Raw genomic sequence first — 22,642 nt, forward strand, 5'->3', positions numbered from 1 at the left:
ATTTCCACATTCTCCTGGGGTTATAATCCAATTATGAAACTTCAATTATTTTCTGTAATTCATTGATTCAAGAAGAACATTAACTTTTTTAGCTTTTTTATAGTAGGGAACTAATAATTAAAAGGGATAAAATTATTCACAAAGTCATTGAATTTAAGATCCAGAAGAGACCATGGGACAGTCTGCCATAATTTTCTGGTTGATTAAGATCTTCAAATTTCCCTTTGTTCCTGGAATAAGGATAGAAATTTATTTTGATGTAAAGAATGTGTTCCAGAACAGCACCCACTCTGGAACTGAAGATATGAAAACAACAGCAAGCCTACCACTGTTACTAAGAATTTGTTCCTGTTAACCATGTTCCCTGGTCAGAATTTCTAAACCACTTGCAAATCAAGTTTCTGGTCTTAATTTTTCACTGTTTCTTGTCGATGTAATGAGATTAAGGATCTCTCTGAATTTTCTTGCTCCATCTTCTCCCAGATGCACTTATGCAGTCACATCTCAGATTGTTTTTCTTTAAGAATCCAAAAAGATGGAGCAGTTTAAGTATCTGATTTTAAGACAGTTTTCTCCAACCTTCAGATAACTTCATCAAGGACTGCAGGCGTCATTTAAATGTTTTTAAAACTAATTATTTCATGTTTATGGGCATTTGTTATTATATTTAGCTTATGTATGTTTGCATATGTCCTTAAGAGGATGAAATGTGTTACTGGAACATCTGTGGTTTTAAGCAGAAGAAATGATACTCAAAAGCTGCTGTAGTGTCTTAGTAGGAGTGTCAGGAGGTGCCGCATATACTCTGTGAGATCACAGAACACTGGTACTGGCATTATGTCAGAAGCAGAAGCTCATCTCTAAACTTCTGAGGTTTTGATTACTTTAATGTTTAGTCATTTGGCTGTGAGCAACAAAGCCCCATAGAATGAGAAAACTGCAGCACCCTTGGAGCTTTACTTTTAAAAGTAAGGAATTTGCATCTAAGCCATACCTAACAATTTTTCTACTCATCTTTAATGTATTGGGTCTCCTCTGCTTTACTTTAATCAACACCAAATTTAGAATTGCCAATTAAATGGACTATGGCTAGGAAGTTTTTTTAATGATAACAATTTAACACAAGTATTTCAATATAAAGTTTATTAAGTGACCTAGGAACAAATGAAGTGCCTTATAACAAATAATTCCTATCACATACGAACATACAGCCAGTTCAAGGACCTGAAGAATTCATATAGAATTATCTCTGGGCTCAGAATAAAATAAAGTCAAGGCAAGTGCTTCTAGATGGAAAGGAAAAATTATGTCTATGGTGGGAAAAATGGAAAGTGACCAAGTCCTTGGTGGGGTTTAAATGAAGGCAGGGCACTATACTCATGCTGTGATTTTAGTCATTGCCTAACATAAGACTTGGACTACAGACGTAACTGTTAGCAGGTCTTACAGACATGGGAGGCAGGTTGTAACGATACAGCTGGTAAATGCTATCAGCACTTTCCAGAATTGTAGTTGTTCCATCTCTGTTTTCATGGAGTGGTAAGAAAAAACTGTCTTTTTTGTAATATGGGATTTGCAAGTGGTAATTCTTATTAGATTCCTGTGTTTGTTTGTTGGTTCTTACTGTACTTACATATAGAGAAAAAAATTGCTCTCAATAACAGGACCACATTTCTTGTCCCTCCTGTGTCCCTGCCATGCTGTTCCCATAGGCCATTGAGGACATGGGGCTTATTGCTAGGAGCTGCTAGCAATCCCACTGCTTCTGTTCAAGTATAGCTACATAGGCAGCAGAGAGACATTTTCTGATGAGGAAGAGGTGGATTAGAGAGGCAGGAAGTGTAACTACAGCTCATTGCAACTGCTTGGATGATTTCGTCTGTCAGTGTGTAGAGAGCCAACCATGTGTAAACTCCTCATTCTCCCTCATTCTTTTTTCCATTGCTCCTCATCTCTCCTTCTCTTCTCTGATACAATCCTCCTCTAAAGAGGGATGTGTCTGCAGAGTAGTCAGCTCATATTTGCTTAGGAGGTGCTGGTTGGCAGGGCAAGGGTATTGATGAGAAACTGGTGTTGAATCTCCCTTTGGAGGCTGCTGTGGGGTTTTTGCAATTCACGTACGTATGGCGTTTTAATCTCTCTACAAAGACTTGGGAAAGAGATTTTTAAAGCACTGTGCCACTAGTTAGTAGCTGTCACCAACCAGTGTGTGAGGCATGCTCTCAGTGGACAGTTTAGCAGCCCTCTCTGTTGCACCTGGAGCCAAAAGGTCTCCAAGTAAATACATCTCTATCTTTTCAAGGTGCCAAGTCACGACAGCATCGCTTGGGACTCGGGATGTTGAGCCTGTGAGAGAGATCTCTGCATGTGAGAGAGATCTCTGCATCTCAGCAGACTTAGAGGCCTGGGGACCTTTTCTGTCTGAGGGATATGCTGTGGCAGGCTGCCTGGTGGGGACATCAGGGCAAATTGGACGTGCTGAGGGCTCTTGGGATTCAGGCTGTGTGCCAGCAGTAAAGTGCTTGTCCCTCCTAACGAGGTAGCCCTCCAGTCCTGCTATCAGGAGGGTTGCAGCTGCTCTGCTTAATGGTATTTAGTAACAGTATGAGCAGTAAAGTGTGCTCTCCTGTTACACAGAAATCCATAATGCTGGCATCAGGAGTGGCGGGTAATTCAATCACACCCCCAGAAATGATATTAACGTAGCATTAAAGGGCTGCGTAGACCAGCAAAAGACAGGAAATTATGGAGTTCAGGCTTGAAACTTTATCCTTAACTCACCCATATTGTGTTGAGGTATTTGGAAATTTCCACAGAGCGTGTGATTTTATGAGACCTACAGTGGGTGTAGGTGGGGTGGGTTGTCCTGTTTGCATGCAGAGGATTTCCTTGGTTAATATCAGCCAGCATTATTGAGAGTTATATAAAGAAATTGCAGCACAATATACATAGTGTAGCTGGACAATGTGAGATTTAAATATGAACATCTTGGTCTGGGCACTTCCCCACCCCAGCTCTTCTGAGGTGCTGCATCAGGCATTCACTGTGTTGACATTGTTCAGATCCAGTTACAGTTCAGTAGCTAAGGCCCTCTTCCAGTTTCAGAGCTAATTTTTAGAGCTGGGTTTTTTTCTGATCACAGTCACTAAAAAGATTTTCTTTTGTTTAAAATTTGCCTTTTGATTTAAAGGCATTGCTCCTTTTTATTTAATGTAAATTCATTGGAACCAAGCTGAATATTAAACAGAAAACACAAAAGCCAGCTCTATATCCATCTTTAAGCTTTATGAATAATTTTCCTTATATTTGGTCCTGCTGAAACTAGTAATGTAGCTTGTGACTTTGAGTCCCCCATTGTACCTCCCTGTAGCTGCAGGGACAAAAGGAAGTTCTTACAAGAACCTCATGGGTCAAGGAGAAGATGAGTCAATTTAGAGTCCATCCACAAGATGTTTCTAGAGAAGGCTTAAGCAGCTTTGTGAGTACAGTTATTTTGTGCTACCCATTGGCAGCATCAGAGACACCAAGAGTCAAGGGGAGAATTGCCTGTCACTCCAAGGATGGGATGTTGCTGCAGTCAGAGGTAAGGTGGCAGATCTCCACCTTACATGTAAGATGGTGAAGCCAGCAGGTACACTACTTGCAAAGCCGCTGAAATGGCAAGAAGTGCAGCACCCAGCTATTTTCTCACATCTTCAGTCAGGTTGTGCAGTCTGTGCTGAAATGCATTCTGCCTTTGGATAGCCTGATGCCAGCCCCCAAGTAAAAACCTGTATGAGTCCAAGTAACATCTGATTAGAGTTTGTTTCCATGTGGGGGAAGAAGGGAACTAGCTCCCCTGGGAGAGAGGAAACTACATAATGGTTGTTACCTGGGAGAGATTAAAAAAAATTCAGTCTAATGCAGTGGAAGTAAAGAGTGACAGAAACCAGCAAGAATCATTTTATTCTTGTAATAGCTCATTTGGGGATTTTGTATGGTGTTTTCTGGGGACGATGAACTCTTGGCATGATTGAGCTCTGAGGCTGTTACAATTTTTCCCCGTGTGCTTTCTGTGCTAAGGAGCAGGGGAGGAGTGCCACCGTGTCTGTCTGTCTCTGTGGTGAACAGGATGGTCATTAATGACCATGCATAGAACAGTAGGATGGCTGTATCCTAGGGGAAATCAATTTTCTGCAGAGAGACAGGCTTGTAAAGAGTAGAAAATTTCCACTGAAGGGGAGGAGGGGAATAGGGGACAAAATTGGTAGAGCAGGGATTAAAAAATACAAAGGCTTCAAAAGTAAGGGAAGACTCAAAAGCCTTTCTGTTCAAGGTGGTTTTTTTCTTCCCCTGTCAAAATTGAGCTGGTCTTGAACAAACTAATCTTAGAGGTGGGCAAGAAATCAGCCTCTGGGAGAAGGTTGGGGATGGGGGACATGGGGAGGTTGGGTGAGAACCCTGCCTGGGGTTTAAACAAATGATGACTCCTTTTTCTCTTTTTAAGTGCTTTCTTTTAGATAGGGAAAAGCATGCCGAACTGAGTCAGTAGCGTGCATTTCACATTCACAGCATGCAGTTCCTGAAGGAGCCTCTATTGAAGATGCTTCTGGGTTTTAGAGCCATGCAGTGAAACCTGGGTCAAAGCCAGGTGAGAACACAGCCATGGTCTCCTGCAAAACTGGCATGGCTGTGGTGTGGGCAGGTCCTTGTGTTCCTCATCATGGGGCAGGTGCAGTTTGGAAATTCAGACTAGGGCCTGGATTTTTCTGCCATTCTCCACTCTTATGCTTTTGTGTCTCTTCTCTGAATCAGTTTCACTGGGACATTGAGTGTCTCTCTCAACTAGGCCTCGAGGCTATGGAAATTCTCCTGCCCTCCCCCACTGCTGTAACAGTTTGCTTGACACTCACTTCTGTGAATTTCCTTCTAATTCAACTTTGCTGTTCCCTTTGCAGAGCTGGGGAAAGTTTTTTCAGACTCTGATATGAGACTTACATGACAGCATCCTAGCGAAACAAAAGCTATTTCACAGGGGAGATAAGGGAACTAAGCTGCAACTGGGGTTAAATATCATTGTTCAGATAACAGCATTAATAAGAGTATATTTTCTTAGACTTTTTAAAGTATGTTTGTGTATCTTAAAAATGTAAGCAGACATAAACCTTTGCATCTCAAACAAGAGGATGATTCTTTTCTGACTCTGCTCAATATTAAAGGCTAAACCAGAGATAAGATAACATACTATAAACATGGAAGCTTGAACAAAGAAGCTGTTGTCCTGAGAATGTGGGAAACACAAAGAAACTGAAGTCTGAACATAGGAAATTGTCTTAAAAAATGGAATGTTGCATGTAGAGTAACATTTAAAGGCTCTCAGAAATTGCAAAACAAGGCAAATCCACAGGTTTTTCTCTTGATCTCTGTGGTCTCTGGAACAAGCCCAAGTAAAGCGAAGGGCAAAGGCATATGGGAAATGAGTAGCTAGAGCAGACCTTTTCTTTTGCCTTGGCTTCTTACTCAAGATGTTGGTCTTTTGAGAACTTCCTTTCTTGAACAGCAGTAATGGAAAGGGTCAGAAACTCCCAAAGTCTGAGTCAGTGGGAGGAAAGAGTGCAAATGCTGTTGATGAATAAGATATTTCAGGAATGCATAAGTACATGGTCTGATACTGCAAGTGCTGGGTTGATGAAAGCTGGCCATTGGGTGTGTTCAGGACTGTCTAGGATATTAATTTAGTCATTCACAGTTGTAAATATTTGCAGAATATTTGCCTGTTTCTTGTAGGATGTGTGTTTGACTCCATGAAGAATGACTGTGACCCTTTTACATAGGTTTTGGGTTTGCACTGCTTCTGATGGAATGTTCAAAAAGCAGAGCGCTTGCTGCTATAGGTGATCATTGTGTTATTAATTTTCAAACCCAGCACCTTTGGGAGGTTATATTTGGCAGAACAGCTATGCTGGAATATAATTTATCAGTATAGGATATACTTGTTATTTATGTGTGAGATAGCATTGAGGAGTGTCAACACATCGGTTTTGATCTGTCTTTAAATCCAGCTCTTTTTATAAAGTAGGGAATAGATCACAGGCTGGATTTGTTCCTTGCTATAATTTTTTTTTTCTTGGGATTGTTTTCTGGGACCCAAACCATGCAACTGTCAAGCAGTGTTCTTACCCTAGCTGAAGTTGTTCACTAATATTTAATGAAGACGTAGCCCTTGGTGTTGCCATGCCTCAAAATTTTATTGCTAGGTTCACAGTATTTGTTTCTGAAACCCTTAATTCCTTAGGCATGTGATAAGGTAGAAAACTCAGCTTTCAATTCTTATAAAAATGTAGGTTTCTTTCCCTCATGACTCTAAAGAGAAACATGAAAATACAGAGCTGAGTCTATAACAGGGGCTTGAAATATATAAGAAAAAGAAAAGGATATCTCATATTTATTTATTTGTAATTTTTCAAATATCAAAATTAACTTCATAACCTTTTCTTGTGCATTAAAGAGCAATTGACAGTGAGCTCCTTGACCAGCTTTGGGAAGACATGGATTTATCCCAGGGAATCACAGTTCTCTCTCTCTCAAAGTATGTCCAATACTCAGAATGAGGTCTCAGATTTTCCATGTGTATCTTTATATGGTTAGAGGATTGTATCTTATTTAATTAGTTTATTTGAAGATGCCTGAAGCCAGTAATATACAAAAGTCTTTTCTTGAGGGCTCCCAAGCAATTGAAGCTAAATTGCTTCCAAATTCAGCATTACTGGTTGGATTTCAAAATGGGCTCACTGTGTTTTTTCAGTGAGTCTTATGTTCCTGGGGTAAAAATCTTCAGCAGAAATATAAAGTATTTAAATTCTTGTGCCTTTCTGTAGATCTGCCCATGGATATTTCAGAAAGGATGGGCTACAATGCATCTCTTTATTGCTTTCCTTCTAGGGTTCTGCCTAGCAGGACCAACCGTGTGTCCTTTTAAGGAATGAAGACTCTATGGCTATAAAGAGTTTATTTCTTTAGTGAATCCCATGGCTTGTCTCATCCCTTCCTGGTCCCTGTTGGCTGTTTTTTGGGCACAAACTGAACCACAGCAGAGCACAGCAATTGCCAGTGTTGGCTTTTCTTTTGTAGAAGACTCAGGGCCAAGGTGTCCAGTGGGAGCAGCTGGCACAAGATTTTGGTTAAATAAAATTTTGTTTTTCGTAGGCTCAGAAGTGTTGACTGATGAGCAGGAGCTATAGGGTGTGCTAGTTAAGCTGCACAACCTCCCCCTTGATGTTTTCTCAAAGTAGATCTTCAACACTTCAAGACAAGGGCAATTGCTCCATCAGTGTAAATTAGGGCAGCCCTTGGAGCCAGCAGAAGGGTACCACATTTCTGGAAAGCAAGAGTCTGATCCAAAGTGAAGTTTTCAATAAGCTTTCCCCCTCCAAAGATATTTATCCACCTGACATAGTGAGGCTCATATGTTCAAATATGTCCATCTGTCTTTGGATAATAAAGAGTGAATAATTATTTATACAATAGACAAAGACTCTAAACAAATTATCTTTTTAAACCCATAAATGTGTTTTCATATCAGGTGACTTAATTTAATGCTGCATTCATCTGCAAGTTTTTAGTGGATTTGAAAACATAAAAAATATTATTACATTATTCATAATTGTGTATCTATATTGTGTGTGGGGCAGCTTTGCCTAGTTTGAATTTAATTGTTGACATAACTATTGCTCAAGAGAAGGTTTTGGTGAATACCTGGGAGTTGTGGTGAGTTACCAGCCACAGCAGATTTGTCTTCTTCAAGCTAATTTCTGTGGTGGTTATAGGCCTGGCACTGGGGAAAGCAAAGCCCTGGCTGACAGGGAACATGCACTTGTATGTCCTGTGTACATCTGTTTGCTGTGTTGAGGCTGTAGGGAGGACTTTCCACACCAAACAAGCACAATAATTTATGAGCCTACAAACATAATTTAACCTTGAGAAATGTCGTTCATCCTGTTTAAGTTCAACATGCCTGAAATTGTACATGTGCATGAGTATTCAAAAGTATCACGGACAAATAGCTTATCAAATCTGCTTTCACACACTCTCCTGAGCCTGTCATTGTGTTAGAGTTGTACAAATAAATGGACTAAAAAATCTTTGCTTTTATAAATATACTAGATGGAATTAAAATTCAAAGGAACTCAAACCCAGAGGTATTCTGTCCCAGTTCTGAGTGAGCAGTGTGAACTTTTGCCCGCATAATTGTAAAAATCCAAATCCAAGCTCTTGCTGTTTCTTCTTGAAAATTTCAGACAGAAAAAAATACGTGCCTCTGTACCACTTTTTTCAAAGTTCAGCCTTTGGAAACTGAATACAACTGTGCTATTCCAGCTCTGGAAATAAAAGGATTAAACTAAATATATTGAAGAAAAAGAATATTTTCTATGATGTAGTTCCCAAATGATGTATTTTGCAATGTAAAATACCGAAGAAACAGTTCCTCTCAAAACTATATTATTTCTAAAGACAACCCAGGTACCTGGATTTTTCTTACTTGTAAATAATGAAATGGGAGCTGTGTGAACTCAAGAAGTCTCACTCACACATTTGACTCAAGTGGCCTCTGTGTGAACCCTATAAAATGCTTTAGCTTTAAATTATCAGTTTGAGTTCACGGTCCCTGGTGGTAGCTGGAATTCTTGCTTTTATCTGTAATTCCTTTTCTTTTCAATTCCTCTCCTTTTTCTTGTCTATTATTAGAGAGGAGCTATCTGATTGAGGCATGTTTATATACATATATATATTACAATATATTGCAGTCATTGAATTCTTTTAAGAGTAAATTGTTTTAGTGAAATGTCAGAAAATCTTCGCAAACTGAATTCTCAGAGTTCCCTTGAATAATGAGGCTATTGTTAAATGATTGAACACTTCAGAGATTAATATCATGGTATGCTGGCATGCTGGTTCATACCAACTGTAATTTAACAATGAATCTTCCGTAAGTAAGCAAGACTGTGAATGAGAAATTGGATTCAAGACAGCACAGCATGCTAGAACATACAAAGCAAACAAATTCTACATTTTGGAATGATATGTTAGGGAGAGGGGAGGTATTTCCACAAATATCTAAAATAATTGAATTGTTGGGTAGAGGAAATTCTTTAAGTTTGAAGAACTGATTCATTTTTTTTATTTCCAGTGCTGATGAGCAATGTCTTTATCCTAGAAAAGATTTGGACTTTTAATAAATCCACTGCCTTTTGAAAATTAGGGTATGCCTGGCATTATCATTTGTGACAGGCTACAGTAAACCACATCTCTTTCTTTTAAGGGTTTCAGTTCCCTAAACTGTCTTCCCGATAGTGCCTGCTATCATACAGAAAATTTAGAGGCACTGCTAAGTGTCTGCAAACAAAAGTTGCATTTTATTTTTTAAGACATCTGAATTCTTGAAAATGTGGAATAATTAGTAATTGAAGATTTAATGATGGCCCAGAAAAAGAACTGAACTGTACTGCATGAAATCATAGTTAGTAATTTATGCATGAATTTAGTTTTCCATACTTAATTTAGCAACTGTAGAATATTTTGCTAATTAATTATTAACAGTGGTTATTTGTCATGGCAGAACTGTGAGGGAAAAACATAGTTTTCTGTCAAAGTCAAAACATAAATGTAATTTTGATATGATATACAATAATGTAATTAATTTTTAAATAGTCTTAAATAGCTTCAATATTTAAATATACAGATTTAATATGAATATAATGCATAGCACTAATTAAGAATAAACAGCATTTAGACTAGAAACTGCAGCTAATAGCCAAGTGTCTTATTTCCAACAAGCTAGGGAAAAACTCTGTAAAATGTCAGGCTATTGTGGAGAGTGCCACATTACTAAGTGGTGTTTTATTCTGTCCAGGGTGACAAGGGTGTGATAGCAGTATTGTAAACTCTGTCTATAGCATTTGAGGTTGAACCTACTGAAGGCAATGAAAAAACTATCTTTGATGTCTGAAAGTGTTAGATTAAGCCACTTAATTTAATTTATATGCTGAAAAAATTCTTATTCTGATTTTGGCAAAGAAAGGGACAAGGTTACAGGAAAAGCTACCTGTGAACTACTAAAATTATATACATCTTGCAGGTCTGAAAATTCAAGGTCTTACTGTTTCAACAAATGTTGTGTCTGTTTAAATTTCATTTACTTCAGCTTCTGTTTTACTTGGTTTAATTTCCCAAATACTTAAAAGAATTGCAATAAATCTTCAAACCTCTACACTCTTGTATGAAATTGTTTTTCCAGAGGTGAAGGTTCATATATAGATATATAAATGCAGATTAGTTTGAATATGAAGTATGACCTTCTCTTTTCCGGTAAATATGTGTTGTCTTGTAAATACATTTCTAACTTGAATGTGAGACAAGCCTTTCAATTAATGAGGGTGAAGGCAAGACACATTCCTGGGCTTTAATAGCAGTAGATTTTCTTTTGGAAAGGAAAGCTAGAATTTTAACAGCAAAGGAATTTTTTAGTTATAGGTGTTTCTTTATATGCCTGTTTATTTACAGGATTATCTTTCTGAGGTTGTTGAAATTTTACAAGAAGCAAACTTCACTAAAATTTCTAAGTTTTCCCTATTCTTCAATAAAAGAGCACCAAAGGACCTAAGGCAGCCTTCCAGGGCTGTATTAGAGCCCTGTGATTTGAGATAAATGGTGCTTGCATTTTCTGAAGGGTGGGATTTCTGAGTATGATCTGTAAATTGCATGATCCATAATCTAAAATAGCTTTTTAGGTTCTTTCTTCCTAACATGGAACCATTCTTTAATAGAATGATAAGATCTTGGATTTTATTTGTCTAAAGCAAAAATAGTGTTTATAGACATGTTATATAATGTAGTTATTTTATGGATTTCATAGCTTTTTCTCTCTCCTAGTTCCAAAAAACATATTTTCAGTGGAGGTGTGACAGTGGTGCCTAATTGGCCCATGTATGAGTGAAATCACTACACCCTTAGTAGTAAATATCTGTACCAGAAGATACTATTGAATATGTATATGTTGTTTTAGTGATTCATCAGCTTGCATTCTCTTGAAAATTCACTCTTCCCACATACTATAATGTTCATTACTGTCTGTTTAAAACTAGGCTTCTCATTGTGCTGGTAGGATCAGAAATAGAAAGTCTCAGTTTCAAAATTGCTGAGCTGCCCTTTCAGAATTTGGTGCTAATGACTCAGGGCTGGTTTAGATGTACAAACAAAAGATTTAAGAGGCCCCTCTTCCTTTTTTGGTGACATTCCTGAAACTCTTGGACAAGTTGTCAGTCTAGATTGTTTACTGACTTCACAGAATATTCTGTGCAGAATTGGGAGAGACTCACTAGGATCATCAAAATCACCTTCTGTGTGAAGAACCTTTATTTAATCCACCCCTGTCACAACTTCAGGCCATTCCCTTGGGTCCTGCCACTGGTCACCACAGGGAAGAGACCAGTGCCTGCCCCTCCTCTTCCTCATGAGGAAGTTGCAGGCTGCAATGAGGTCTCCCCTCAATCTCCTCCAGACCAAGAGACCTCAGCTGCTCCTCATATGGCTTCCGTTCCAGACCCCTCACCATCTTCACAGCCCTTCTTTGGATACTCTGTTAGCTTTATACTTTTCTTAGATTGTGGCATCCAAAACTCCACACAGGACTTGAGGTGAGGCTGCCCCAGCTCAGAGCAGAGCAGGACAATCCCCTCCCTTGCCTGGCTGGTGATGCTGTTCCTGATGGCCCCAGGACAGGACTGGCCCTGCTGGCTGCCAGGGCACTGCTGGCTCTCATTCCACTTGCCATCAAGCAGGACCCCCAGGTCTGTCTGTGCAGTGCTGCTCTCCAGCCTCTCTTTCCCCAGTCTGTCCATGCACCCAGGGTTGCCATGTCCCAAGCACAGAATCTGTCACTTCCCCTTGTTAGACTTCATACTGTTGGTGATTCACAGTCTGGGGATTTGTCAAGGTCTCTCTGCCCTTGAGAGAAACAACAGCTCCTCCCGCTTTTGTATTCTCTGCAAACTTAGCATCCCTTCCAGTCCTGTGCCCAAGCCATTTATGAAGATTCTGAGCCCTGGGCTGAGGATGGAACCCTGTGGAACCCCACTAGTGGGGTTTTTCAATCCCATACAGTGAAACCCCAGTATGTGTCCCCTCATTCACTGTGACTCTTTGTGCCCAACCCATGAGCCAGTTTGCTCACCCATTGCAAGATGCGTTTATCCAGCTGTGTGCTGGACATTTTGTCCAGTGGGATACTGTGAGAGACAGTGTGAAGAGCTTGTATTTTACTGAGTGAAGGAATGATTTTTTTGTAAACATGACAGCCAGACCGAAGTAATTAGAGAAGACAGAGCATCTAAATGTTAAATTCTTACCAGAAGCATGGTCTTGTCAGTCCAATCCACCATCAGTTTCCTGCAAGCAGCTCCTTCTGTTTGTTCCCCAAGCCATGCACTGCTCTGTGTGAGGTGGTGTGAGTGGCATGTATTTTGTTGTTGTGTTTTTGTGTGAATATGAGAATTTTATGTGGGATTTTCAGGTTTTTTTTTTTTAATTAAAAACAATATGCAGAGAAAGGGCAACAAAGCAACTCAGTCTTTACGGGACAGAATGTCTTATATTTTGGGGAAAAAATGCAAGCACTTAAAATGCCATGCAGTATATGAAATACCCAGAAATTATAATGCAAATACATTAAAAGTTTTTTTTAAGTGAATTTCCCCTTTGTATGTGTTTGGACATTTTAAGTTCATGTCACAGTGTATTATAGGAAAAATGTCTCTCCAAGAAATTCAACAGCAGTTCTTTCCATATTTTAGGTCTTCATAATGTGGGCTTTATTTTCTCCCAAAACCCATGAATTGCCTAATAGAGTCTGCTTTAAACAAAATAAACCTGGTTATGCTATTTAGATATTAATTCACAAGAATGAAAGAGCCTCAGAGTTGCTTATCTAAATCCAATTACTGCTGGTCAAATTCATCCCAGAACAAAAGTTCCCAAGATAAAAGCATACATTACCTAAATGCCCAGAAACGCAAACAGTTTTCGGTTGGGTGGATTGTGCTCAGAGCAATGCTTGAGGCCTTGAGTGAACTCAAATGTTGGGGATGTAATTATTAAGCTCTGAACTCAGAAATTACTCAATAACTCCATTGGTTTTTACTAAGCAAAGGAGAGTTCTGTACGCTGGTAACTTGAGTTTCAATTCCAAGCTTCCCGTTTTTTGAAGCATACAAGCAGTGGTTGGAATTGGGTAAAAGCTGTGTTTTGTACATCCTGTGCACCCAGTGCCTTGTAGAGGAGGATGGCAGCACAAGTGCAGTACAGAGTGGGGTGAGTGGTGAGAGATTTATCCTATCTGCTCCTACAGATATCTTGTGTTACAGGACTAGCTATGGCCAGCCTCAAGGTTGGCTTGAAAGATGGAATTGGAATATGCTGTGCCTGTCCCAGAGGTTTTGCTTCCTATAACGACATGGAAAAATTGAAAAGTTTGCATGACCCCCACCAGTCTGGCCTCCTAGGAAATCTGTTTTTTGATGCAGCAACTCCTGGTTACAACTGTTGCTCAGTCAGCTGCTTCTCTTGGCATGTTGCTTGCCAGCAGTGGGGTGGGTGCCACCTAGCTCCTCTGCCTCTTAGCTGAATGCCACTTGTCCCCTAACCTAGCTGTCCACTTCCCTTCCCTGCACCCTAGCTTCCCACAGGCAGGAGGAGAAATGGCTCAAATTCTTTGTGTGCTTTGAGACAGCAGATTCTCCTCTGTTTGGAGTTGGCTGTGGTTAAGGTTCATGCATCTTACAAGGGGTATCACTCACAGCTGAATGGTTTCCTTCAGGAACTATCTCCATTTTAACAGCAGTTATCAAATAACTTCCTGGAAATGAGCGGGTTGAGATTTGTCTGCAGTGTAAGTGCTGATCGACCGCCTGCCTGAAAGCTCTTAAAGTGATCTGCTTTGATGTACATACATTAAGGGCTTATTTTGCAGTGCTTGCATCTTTCCTGAGTCTGCTGAGTAGTCTGAAAATGTGGGGTGCAATGGGATGGGGCTCTCCAGAGAGATTTTTGACATAGCTCTATAGCCAGGACTGAACAGGGAGATTGTTTCTTTGTGCAGAGCTCTTCCCTTAGTTCTGCCTTTTGTGTGACATGGTGTCAATTACTGCTGTTGGTAAGTGAAGAGTTTTTAAGTGACTTTTGTAATTTTAATAGCGTATGTGAGATGACTTCAACAGTTTCACTGATATATACAAGACAAAGTAGAATTGGTTATGTTTCTAAGAAGGTATTTCCACCCCCAACTGAATGTTTCTTGGAATGTAAGAGTGGCTGGGCTGGGCCAGATAGGAATTTGTTTCAGCAGCTGGGGAGGTGCCTGATGTTAAAACAGGGACAACATGTGATGATGCTACTCTGGTATCCTCTCACAGTTTCTGGTGGTATGTGACTTCCAGGACACAAATGTGTCTTCGCTTTTAATTTCATACTAGATTTTCCCTCCTAGAGGCTGTCCAATAGCATTTTGTAGTGATGTCTCTGTTAGGGCATCAGTGTGGGCTGTGGCAGTATTTCCCCAATGTAGCTCTCTATTCTGGAACCTGCAGATTTTAAACTTTATAATTTTCTGGACAGTCCTTATATATCATGAGAAACTGTAACGAAGACAACTAGTCACTATTTCACTGCATGGGTTCTTCATTATTGTGGTGAAGTCCTATTTTGTGCAGTTGCTTCTGAAGCTCTTTCAAAATCTGACCACCTGGTTTTCCAGGAAAATTATTACATAAAAAAGAAATAAAAGCATATTTGAATATAAATAATTACAATGATTTTTAAAAGCACTTGAACAATCTTGTTAGTGGTTACTGTACATTTAGATAACACTTCAGGAAGAGTGCCTGGAAACCTTTTGAACGGCAATTTCAATTCAGATGCTCCACAGACGCATTCTTTGAGGTAGCCAGCTCAGATTCATTATATCTATTTCCTTGGATAGCGTGATACAGTAGGTTATCATTAATGATACAGCCATTGTTTTGAAGGGTTGAGACATGGAGGTGGACACAATTCAGTCATCCTTTTATTACCAGAATTTTTGATTCAATATCTTTGAAAGAGTACTTCCATGAACTGTACTCAGGAGAAAATAAAATAGTGCTCACACTTTCTCACAAAAAGGACACTATACCTGTTATTTCTTTACATTAATGATATCAGTAATTTGTAGAACACAGATGTACAGGTTTAAATATAAGAGAACAAGAGGTAAACTCTTGTGATGTATTTTATCCTTATTTTTGTGAACTTTCCCATTGAATACATTTTTTTTTTACTTCTGCGTGAATCAAATTACAATTAAAGGCAAAACAAGCAGAAAACCAAACAACTTTGGAGATGAGCTATAGCTTAATACCACACTTCACACATGAGAGAAAGAAATATGACTGCATTTGTAGGAACAAAATACCTTCCTGATTTCATGCAGCACACAAACTAACATTCTTCATCAGAACTGATGTTCTGATTACTGTAGAATAATTACTTGAAATATTTAGTAAAACAGTGTCCAAATTAATTCCAATTACTTTCTTGTGGTAACACTCAGGGTTTATAGCAGTGGATTAAATCGCCGACATATGGCTAATTGCCTATAACAGTGTTTGTTATTGTGGTGCCTCTTACCACTCTAATGTCTGTTTTTGCAAACCTGAAGGTGTGCACATAACTTTGCATGTGGGGAGAAAGCATTTCCTGACCAAAACAGAATTCTGTGAGTAAAATCTCTAGTGCAATGAAATGTTTGCAGGATCGTAGTACGCAGCAAATAACTCTATGAAATCTGTAATAAATGCAGTGGAACCACAAATGCCTGTCTCTGCTGGCAAGAAATGTAAACTTCTTGCTCTCACATGACTTGGATGGAACAACATATCAATTCATTAGGAGTGGCTGGACTGAAATGGAGGCTGGGTGTCGGTTTTTATTGGCGGAAGTTTAGGTAAGAGTTGTGTTTTATTTGAGGTTGTTGTGGGTTAGCCACTGATTTTTGTTGGATTCTTTTCCCATATATCTGTCAGAGGTGCATTACTGTACAAGATAGGCGTGTTTTTGCATGTTTTTCATGTACTTGATATTAAATCTAAGTAAATCAAATAAATGAAGATGCACTGCAAAGGCCAAATTTCCTGCTGGGTAGGTTGACCCACTGAACAGCCATAAATCACTGAACTGAATTTTTCTTTGCCTTCTAAGGACATGTGCTCTAATATCTTAGAGGCCAAAGTCAACTTCAGGTACTACCATGAAGAATTATAAAATTAAGTGGGACATGAGTGAGTATTAAGGCCCCAGTTCTTGAAACACCTGAGGTTAGAAAAGCGTGTGATCTCATGGTTGACAATAATATTTCATATATATTTGGTTGGAGTGGAGCTAGCTATGGCAAAATAGATTCTCAACTGCCTACCCATCATAGTGCAGTGAACAGTGGATTGAGCCTGCATCCAGAGCCCAAAATCCTTCTGGTCTACAGAGTCAGCAAAAAAAAAAGGGGAGAGAGGTGAAGGGAAGGAAAGGCTTGTTTGACTTTCTTGGTTCCTAAAAGATATCTGAATTGGGGCTTGACTTAGTTTACACAAATTATTAATACCCTTAAGTCAGTTTTTCCTCCTTCTCCTGACTAGTTTCAGACTGAAACAAAATGAAGCAAAGCATGCTTTTCCTCCTCAAATGAAAACAAATGCTTTTGTGTATTCTTAGGCAAAGGAAAAACAGAGAAATGGGAAGTCTCACTTTCCATCTCTCTTTACTCTGCTTTCATGAGTGATGCAGGGACAGTGCCCTTTATCTTAAGGTGAATGGCTACAGGTCACTTGCAGTATGGAAACTTCAGCCGAGGACTCAAATTTTTTGCTGGTATCAAAGAGTATGTTTAGTTAGGCCATTCCCAGTCTTTCCTTTAGGTGTTGCTCCCCTTCATGAGGTATTCAAGTGTTTTCTTGATTCCAGACTGAAATCCAAGAGTCTCTTTTATACTCTGAGTTATGGTACCATTCCCTCTTTCTCTCCCTGTTTTTTTTTGTGGTTTTTTGACTGGTTTTCTCAGGATGTTTACAGACCCATAGGACAAAGAATAATGTGTTGCTAAATATGTGGTAAACTGCTCTAGTTGTCCTTAGAATTCTTGGGTGCTTTTCTGTATAGTGGTAGACATAGATTTCATGCTGAGGCAGAGAAGGGAATAGCAGCAAGGTTTTCCACATCCTGGTTTCTGAATTGCAAGTAGAAATCACTAACACCAAATTTATATTGCTGTTAATAGCGATTAACCAAATGAACATTTGTGTGCCATATGTTTCAATGGTTTATAATTCATGTTGGTTATTTTCCATGGGTGTTGCTTTGCCATTAGAAGACATAATTTTCTTAAATCTTTCTTAGTAATATGTCCTTTGTGGATGTAGAAACTTGTGTTTCATGGAAAAGCCCTCCAAATGACAGCCCAATATATCAGAGTATCAATAACGCAATTTAAAAAAATGTAGGAAAGGGCATTTTAAGGGAAGTTCTCTTCAGCAAAGACCAGGATGTATCAGTGATTTGAGAAATAAAAATATTTTACTTATTCTTCTGATGTCTTATGCTCATCCATAAATGCCATCTTCTGTGATCTTTTACCTGGATTTTGTGACACTATTAAGTGTGCATATTTAGTCTTAACCTCTGGAAGGTAAACACAGATACCTATTTTATGGCCTAATTTCTTTATATAACAAGTTGTCGCTGCCCAAATTCCCTCTTCACTGTGCTTAGTCTATCAAATTTCAGTGCAGGGCCATGCTATCTATGGGAGGGGATATAAATTCAAATGAGTGTAACATTCATCTTGGCAAGAGCTGGGAGTTGCACACAAACCTCAAAGGTTCTGTTTATCCAAACTAGATAGAGTGTATACACATAGACATGGATGCACACATGAGCACAGCTGTTGGTCCTGTGTATAAAAAGTGACCATAATTCCTGCATTTTCATTAATCCTGAAGAAATGTGGTCCATCTGTATTAACCTAAACAAACTTGAAATAATTTACTCAAAGAAGCCTCTTTACTAGTGGCCTAAATTCCTTCCTATGATTGGTATTTACGTTGGCAGTGCATGGAACAGAGATGGACAGGTTGTGGCAAGTGCTCTTGGGGAACTCTAAAGGTGTTTGAGCTAGTGGCATAAGGGATCTCTCCAGGATATCAGATGAACATTTTTCAAGAGCTCTAGACTTCTTCCTAGGATATGTGTTATATTTGCATGCAAAAATCACTACGTACTTTACTAAAATATAGTAACTTGTACCTCTGATTTTTGTTTTCTCCATAGGTATGGGAAAATTGTATCCACAAAGGCAATTCTTGACAAAAACACAAATCAGTGCAAAGGTACGTGCAAAGTGTCCACCCTGTGAGTTCATTATCAGTTTGAATGATTGACTGGTGGCTTGACTGCCAAAGCTCTGGCTCCAACTGTGCAATCAACATAATGCACAGTATATTACAAACATATTTAATAATGCCAAAGCTTTGAGTTGTGCTTCCAGTAACATTGCTCATTAATTTTTTTCATTAACAAACAAAATGAAAATCACAAATCAGAACAAGTATCAAATTGCTTCGGCAGAAGAGTAAATTGCCTTCTAACCACATAGTGCTGTCTGATTTGAATGATATCATCAGTGATGCAAATTGATTTCCTATATAAAACTGAGAAACCTTTGGGAAAAGTTTCCCAAGGAAAACCTGGTCTAATTTTTCTATTTTTTTTGTGAAGTCTTGGCATATGCTAATAGAAGAAGAAAATATTTTTTATGACATAATTAGATATACAAGTTGCAATACCAAGATGTAGAAGTAATTCCTCTTCCAGTTTTATGTTCCTAATTCTTTTGCTAATGTATGAAAATATTTTAAAATGAAACATAGCATGTTGTGTGTGTGTGTGTGTAGCTATATTTGCTGAGGAAAATATTGACTTGTGTGTAGCACTATCTCAGGACTAGAATTGTTACTCATTTATGAGTCTGCAGTGTCACTAAGTCTGTGGCGGAGAAACTGTTCCTTTAAGTGATTCTGTAGCTTTCCACTAGTGGTATACAGAGTGCTTTTGGAGTAATAGGATGTGCTAAAGTGGGTTCTCCTGAAAAGAAACGCATCCTGGAGGGCATTTTGGTATGTGTTAGTAAAAAGAAAAGGCATTGCAGTTTAGGACTGTCTTTTGAATGGCCGGACACGGGGTGAAGAGAAGCAGCAGAGAAGCATTCTGGGGAGATTATGAGATGAGAGAAAAATTCTGCCACCTGTGCCAAAGATGTTTTTGAAATTTGTAGAACTGTGTGACCTTATCTATTGCCTGTCAGAAGCAGCTACTCAAGAGAAAAGCAAGTTGGAAGACAGCAGTTCTAGACTTAGAAAACTCTACCAACCCAGTTGGTCATGGGCCATTGTCATAAGCTTGCACTGCTGTGCATTTGCTTTTGCCTGAATGTGTGTTTGATTTCCTTGGGGCACTCTCTTCTGGCAGATTTCTGATAACATCACTCAGTATTTCTTTGAATATCACACCAGGAACAAGACCTCATTGTGTTTGGGGTTTGGTGTTGTTTTTTCTTTTTTTGGGATGACATTATAAAGGAATACCCTTGTGAGCAGAACTTCCTTTGCTCCCATTGCCAGTGGTAAACAAGGAAAGGAGTGGATCTGTTTGTAAAACACAAAATGTGAAGTGAAAATATTGTAGAGAATATGAATGCTAAAATTTTGAGAAAGAAAAGTGTCTGGGTTTAGTGTTTTTTATGTTGCAGTTAGCTTTAAGATCATTTTAATAGGATCCATATAACAATGAGTTTGTATTTTCTGTTAGTTTGCTTTCATACTGTTGTATTACACTGTAGGGCAGAGATATCTATTTCTATTTTCAAAGATGGATCTTTATGACATAAGCAGTGCCATTAAAAGATCATAAACATAATTGGATTTATTAACAGTATGCTTTATGGCATAAAAATAATAGATGTTTTACTGCTTTAAATGCTGGATACAATTTTCTTTCTCTTCAGTAAGGCAGCCAAAAAAAGCCAAAAACCTTCCCAGGAATCAGAAGTGGAAGGGACCTGAAGAGGTCAGGACCTGCCTTGGGGCAGGATCAGCTCTAACCCACTGCTGAGGAGTATTTCTGTAACCTTCACTCAAAGGCCTCCAGTGGTGGAGATTCCTTGAGCTCCTCAGGCAATCTGTGATAACACTCCCTCTCCTCACTATAATGAAGCATTTCCTAATGTCTAACCCCAATCTCTCTTGATGTAATTTAAGTCTATTGCTTCTTTTCTTATCCCCAGTGGACACGTAGAACAGTTTATTCCTTTCCTTTTTGCATCAAACATACATATTTGAAGACTGATCTGCATCTGCCTTATCTGTTCTTTAGACTAAACACTAGTCCTTTAACTTTTTCCTTTAGGGCAATTTGTTTTAAATTTCTCAATATATTGCTCTTTGCTGGTCTCTCTAATTAGCTCATTCCTTACCTGAAGAACTTGGAGCTGGGCATAGGATTTTAGATGGCCTAAATTTGATGATTTAAAATAGTATAGAGGTGTTTCATTTGTCTTCTCTGTGATCATGTTTCTCCTCTTTATTGATGTATACATATAAATAATTTTATTTGTATTTAAAATATAGATGCATCTCTGAGGCACAGGGTGTTGCATGAGAGAAATGATGCTGGTTTATGCTGAGAGATTCTGTGCAGCCCCTGGTTTTGTTACTCTCTTCCAGTGCTGCTGCCAGCCAGGCGTTCCTTATTGCATACTCTGGTCTGGGTTGTTGATTATTCTCTCCTAGAGCTAGAACTTTTCATTTGTCTGTATTGAATTTTATCCTAATTTTTTTCCTGTGGTCTCCTTAATTTACTAAGATTTGAGTATAATCTTAAGCCTCCAGAGTGCTTGCAGCACTTACCTCCTTAGTATCCTCTTCACAGTTAATAAATGGTTTCTCTAATCCACTGGACAAGATAATGTGGAAAAGAGTGAATAATGACAGACCTGGGGAAGACTTTTGAGGAAACCCTCTCAATACACTAGGTAGTGCAATACTGAACCATTGAGAACTTATTTTTTAAATTGGATCTGCTAATCAGTTTGACACCTATTCACAGCATTTTCAGCCAGACCTTTTTTCTCCTATCTGCTGAAATTTGAAGTTTAAACTGTCTCTAAAACAGTGGAGTCTACATCTATTCCCTAGAAAAACCCAGCAAAAATCAACAGACAACCACAACCACCAACTGCCCCCCCCACCCCACAACCCAATCCGCCTTTTCCCCCAAACCCCAAAAAAACCCAAATAAAACCCAGTATTCAAACATCAAAAAAGGAGAAAAGCCACACTACTTGTCTGCTCCTTCCCAGTCTTTTGGGTCTTGCTCACTTTCTGCCAAGTAAGAGATTATCTTGTTAAATGAGCACATCATCCTGTGATGGGTATCCAATGAAGTAGGATGGATTAAATTCAATGATAAAAATTATCACATGATTAGTGATTTCAGAATTTATTGCAGTGTCATTTGTGTGTTGATGAAGGTATAGAATAAAGCTGAAAGTAGAAAGATTTAATTTAGCAAAGAAATTATTTCAAACCTCCATGTAACAGCAGATCTGTTAAAACAGGTTACTGTTTAGCAACAAGTGTTAGCTTTCCTTTTGGAGAAATGAGAAAGACATTCAGTGATGTACTTTAAGTCATTCTCCATTATTTCTCAGATTTTTAAAAAGAGACCCACAGCATTCCTGTCATGATAAGAAGCAGTGTTATCTAAGGATTTCTCCCTGGTCTGAATTAAGCAGTCAGATCTAAAGTAATCATATAGCAAGGGAGTTTGCTAGGGACACCTTTTGACACATAACCTCTCATTTTCAGATTGCTCTTTGTTGGTGGTTTAGCTGCTAAGTGAGGCAGAGGAGAAGTAACCATCACCCTGTAACAGAACAACATATAACAAATAAGCACAGTCATGACAACACGGCCAGAAATCTCTGAACAAAGCAAAGAACAAATACATATGGAGAATAATGAAAAACAGACACATGATTCATTCAGATGTTCAAACACAAAACCCCTAATGAACAAGTTGGAGAATTTTGGCTGCTTTTGCTTTTTCCCTTTCCCTCCCCTCTGTCCCTCTTCCCCATGCACATTTCCCCTTCTGGGCCTACTGTATTTGCTAATTTAAAAAGTGGGGGAAATGAAATAAAAGAAGCCATTGAAGAGAAGCATTAATCTGAAATGTGTAGACTCTTCTCTTTCCAGCCCTCTCCCCCCACCCTCTGCAGCCTGGCTTGCCTTTGGTGGACCTACGTGCTCAGAGCTGAGGGAATGAGTAATGGTTGTTTCACAGTACAGTTTCCATACCTCACAGCAATGGAATACAGAACAGTTAATCTGCCAAATACACAAGCCCATTTCTTAGAGTATGAATTACTGTCATCTGCGTCTGCCCTTGCAGACAATGTAATTGCATGCATGCAGATTTGCTTCCTGGTTTAATCAGGGGCTTGCATGATTTTGAGTATTTCGCTAGTACC

At 38.9% G+C, this 22,642-nt stretch overlaps 1 protein-coding gene across 16 annotated transcripts in view; it reads left to right on the forward strand.

Moving 5' to 3' along the window:
• Positions 1 to 22,642, forward strand: part of RBMS3 (RNA binding motif single stranded interacting protein 3) — a 707,668-nt gene that overhangs the window by 366,559 nt on the left and 318,467 nt on the right. For all 16 annotated transcript variants that reach the window (XM_064704688.1, XM_064704693.1, XM_064704689.1 and 13 more), the window contains one exon: positions 18,385 to 18,443. In XM_064704688.1, coding sequence (XP_064560758.1) covers positions 18,385 to 18,443 — 59 coding nt within the window. The remainder of the gene's footprint in view (positions 1 to 18,384; positions 18,444 to 22,642) is intronic.

Source organism: Zonotrichia leucophrys, chromosome 2 (assembly GCF_028769735.1).
Source record: "Zonotrichia leucophrys gambelii isolate GWCS_2022_RI chromosome 2, RI_Zleu_2.0, whole genome shotgun sequence".
Classification (NCBI taxonomy): Eukaryota; Metazoa; Chordata; class Aves; order Passeriformes; family Passerellidae; genus Zonotrichia; species Zonotrichia leucophrys.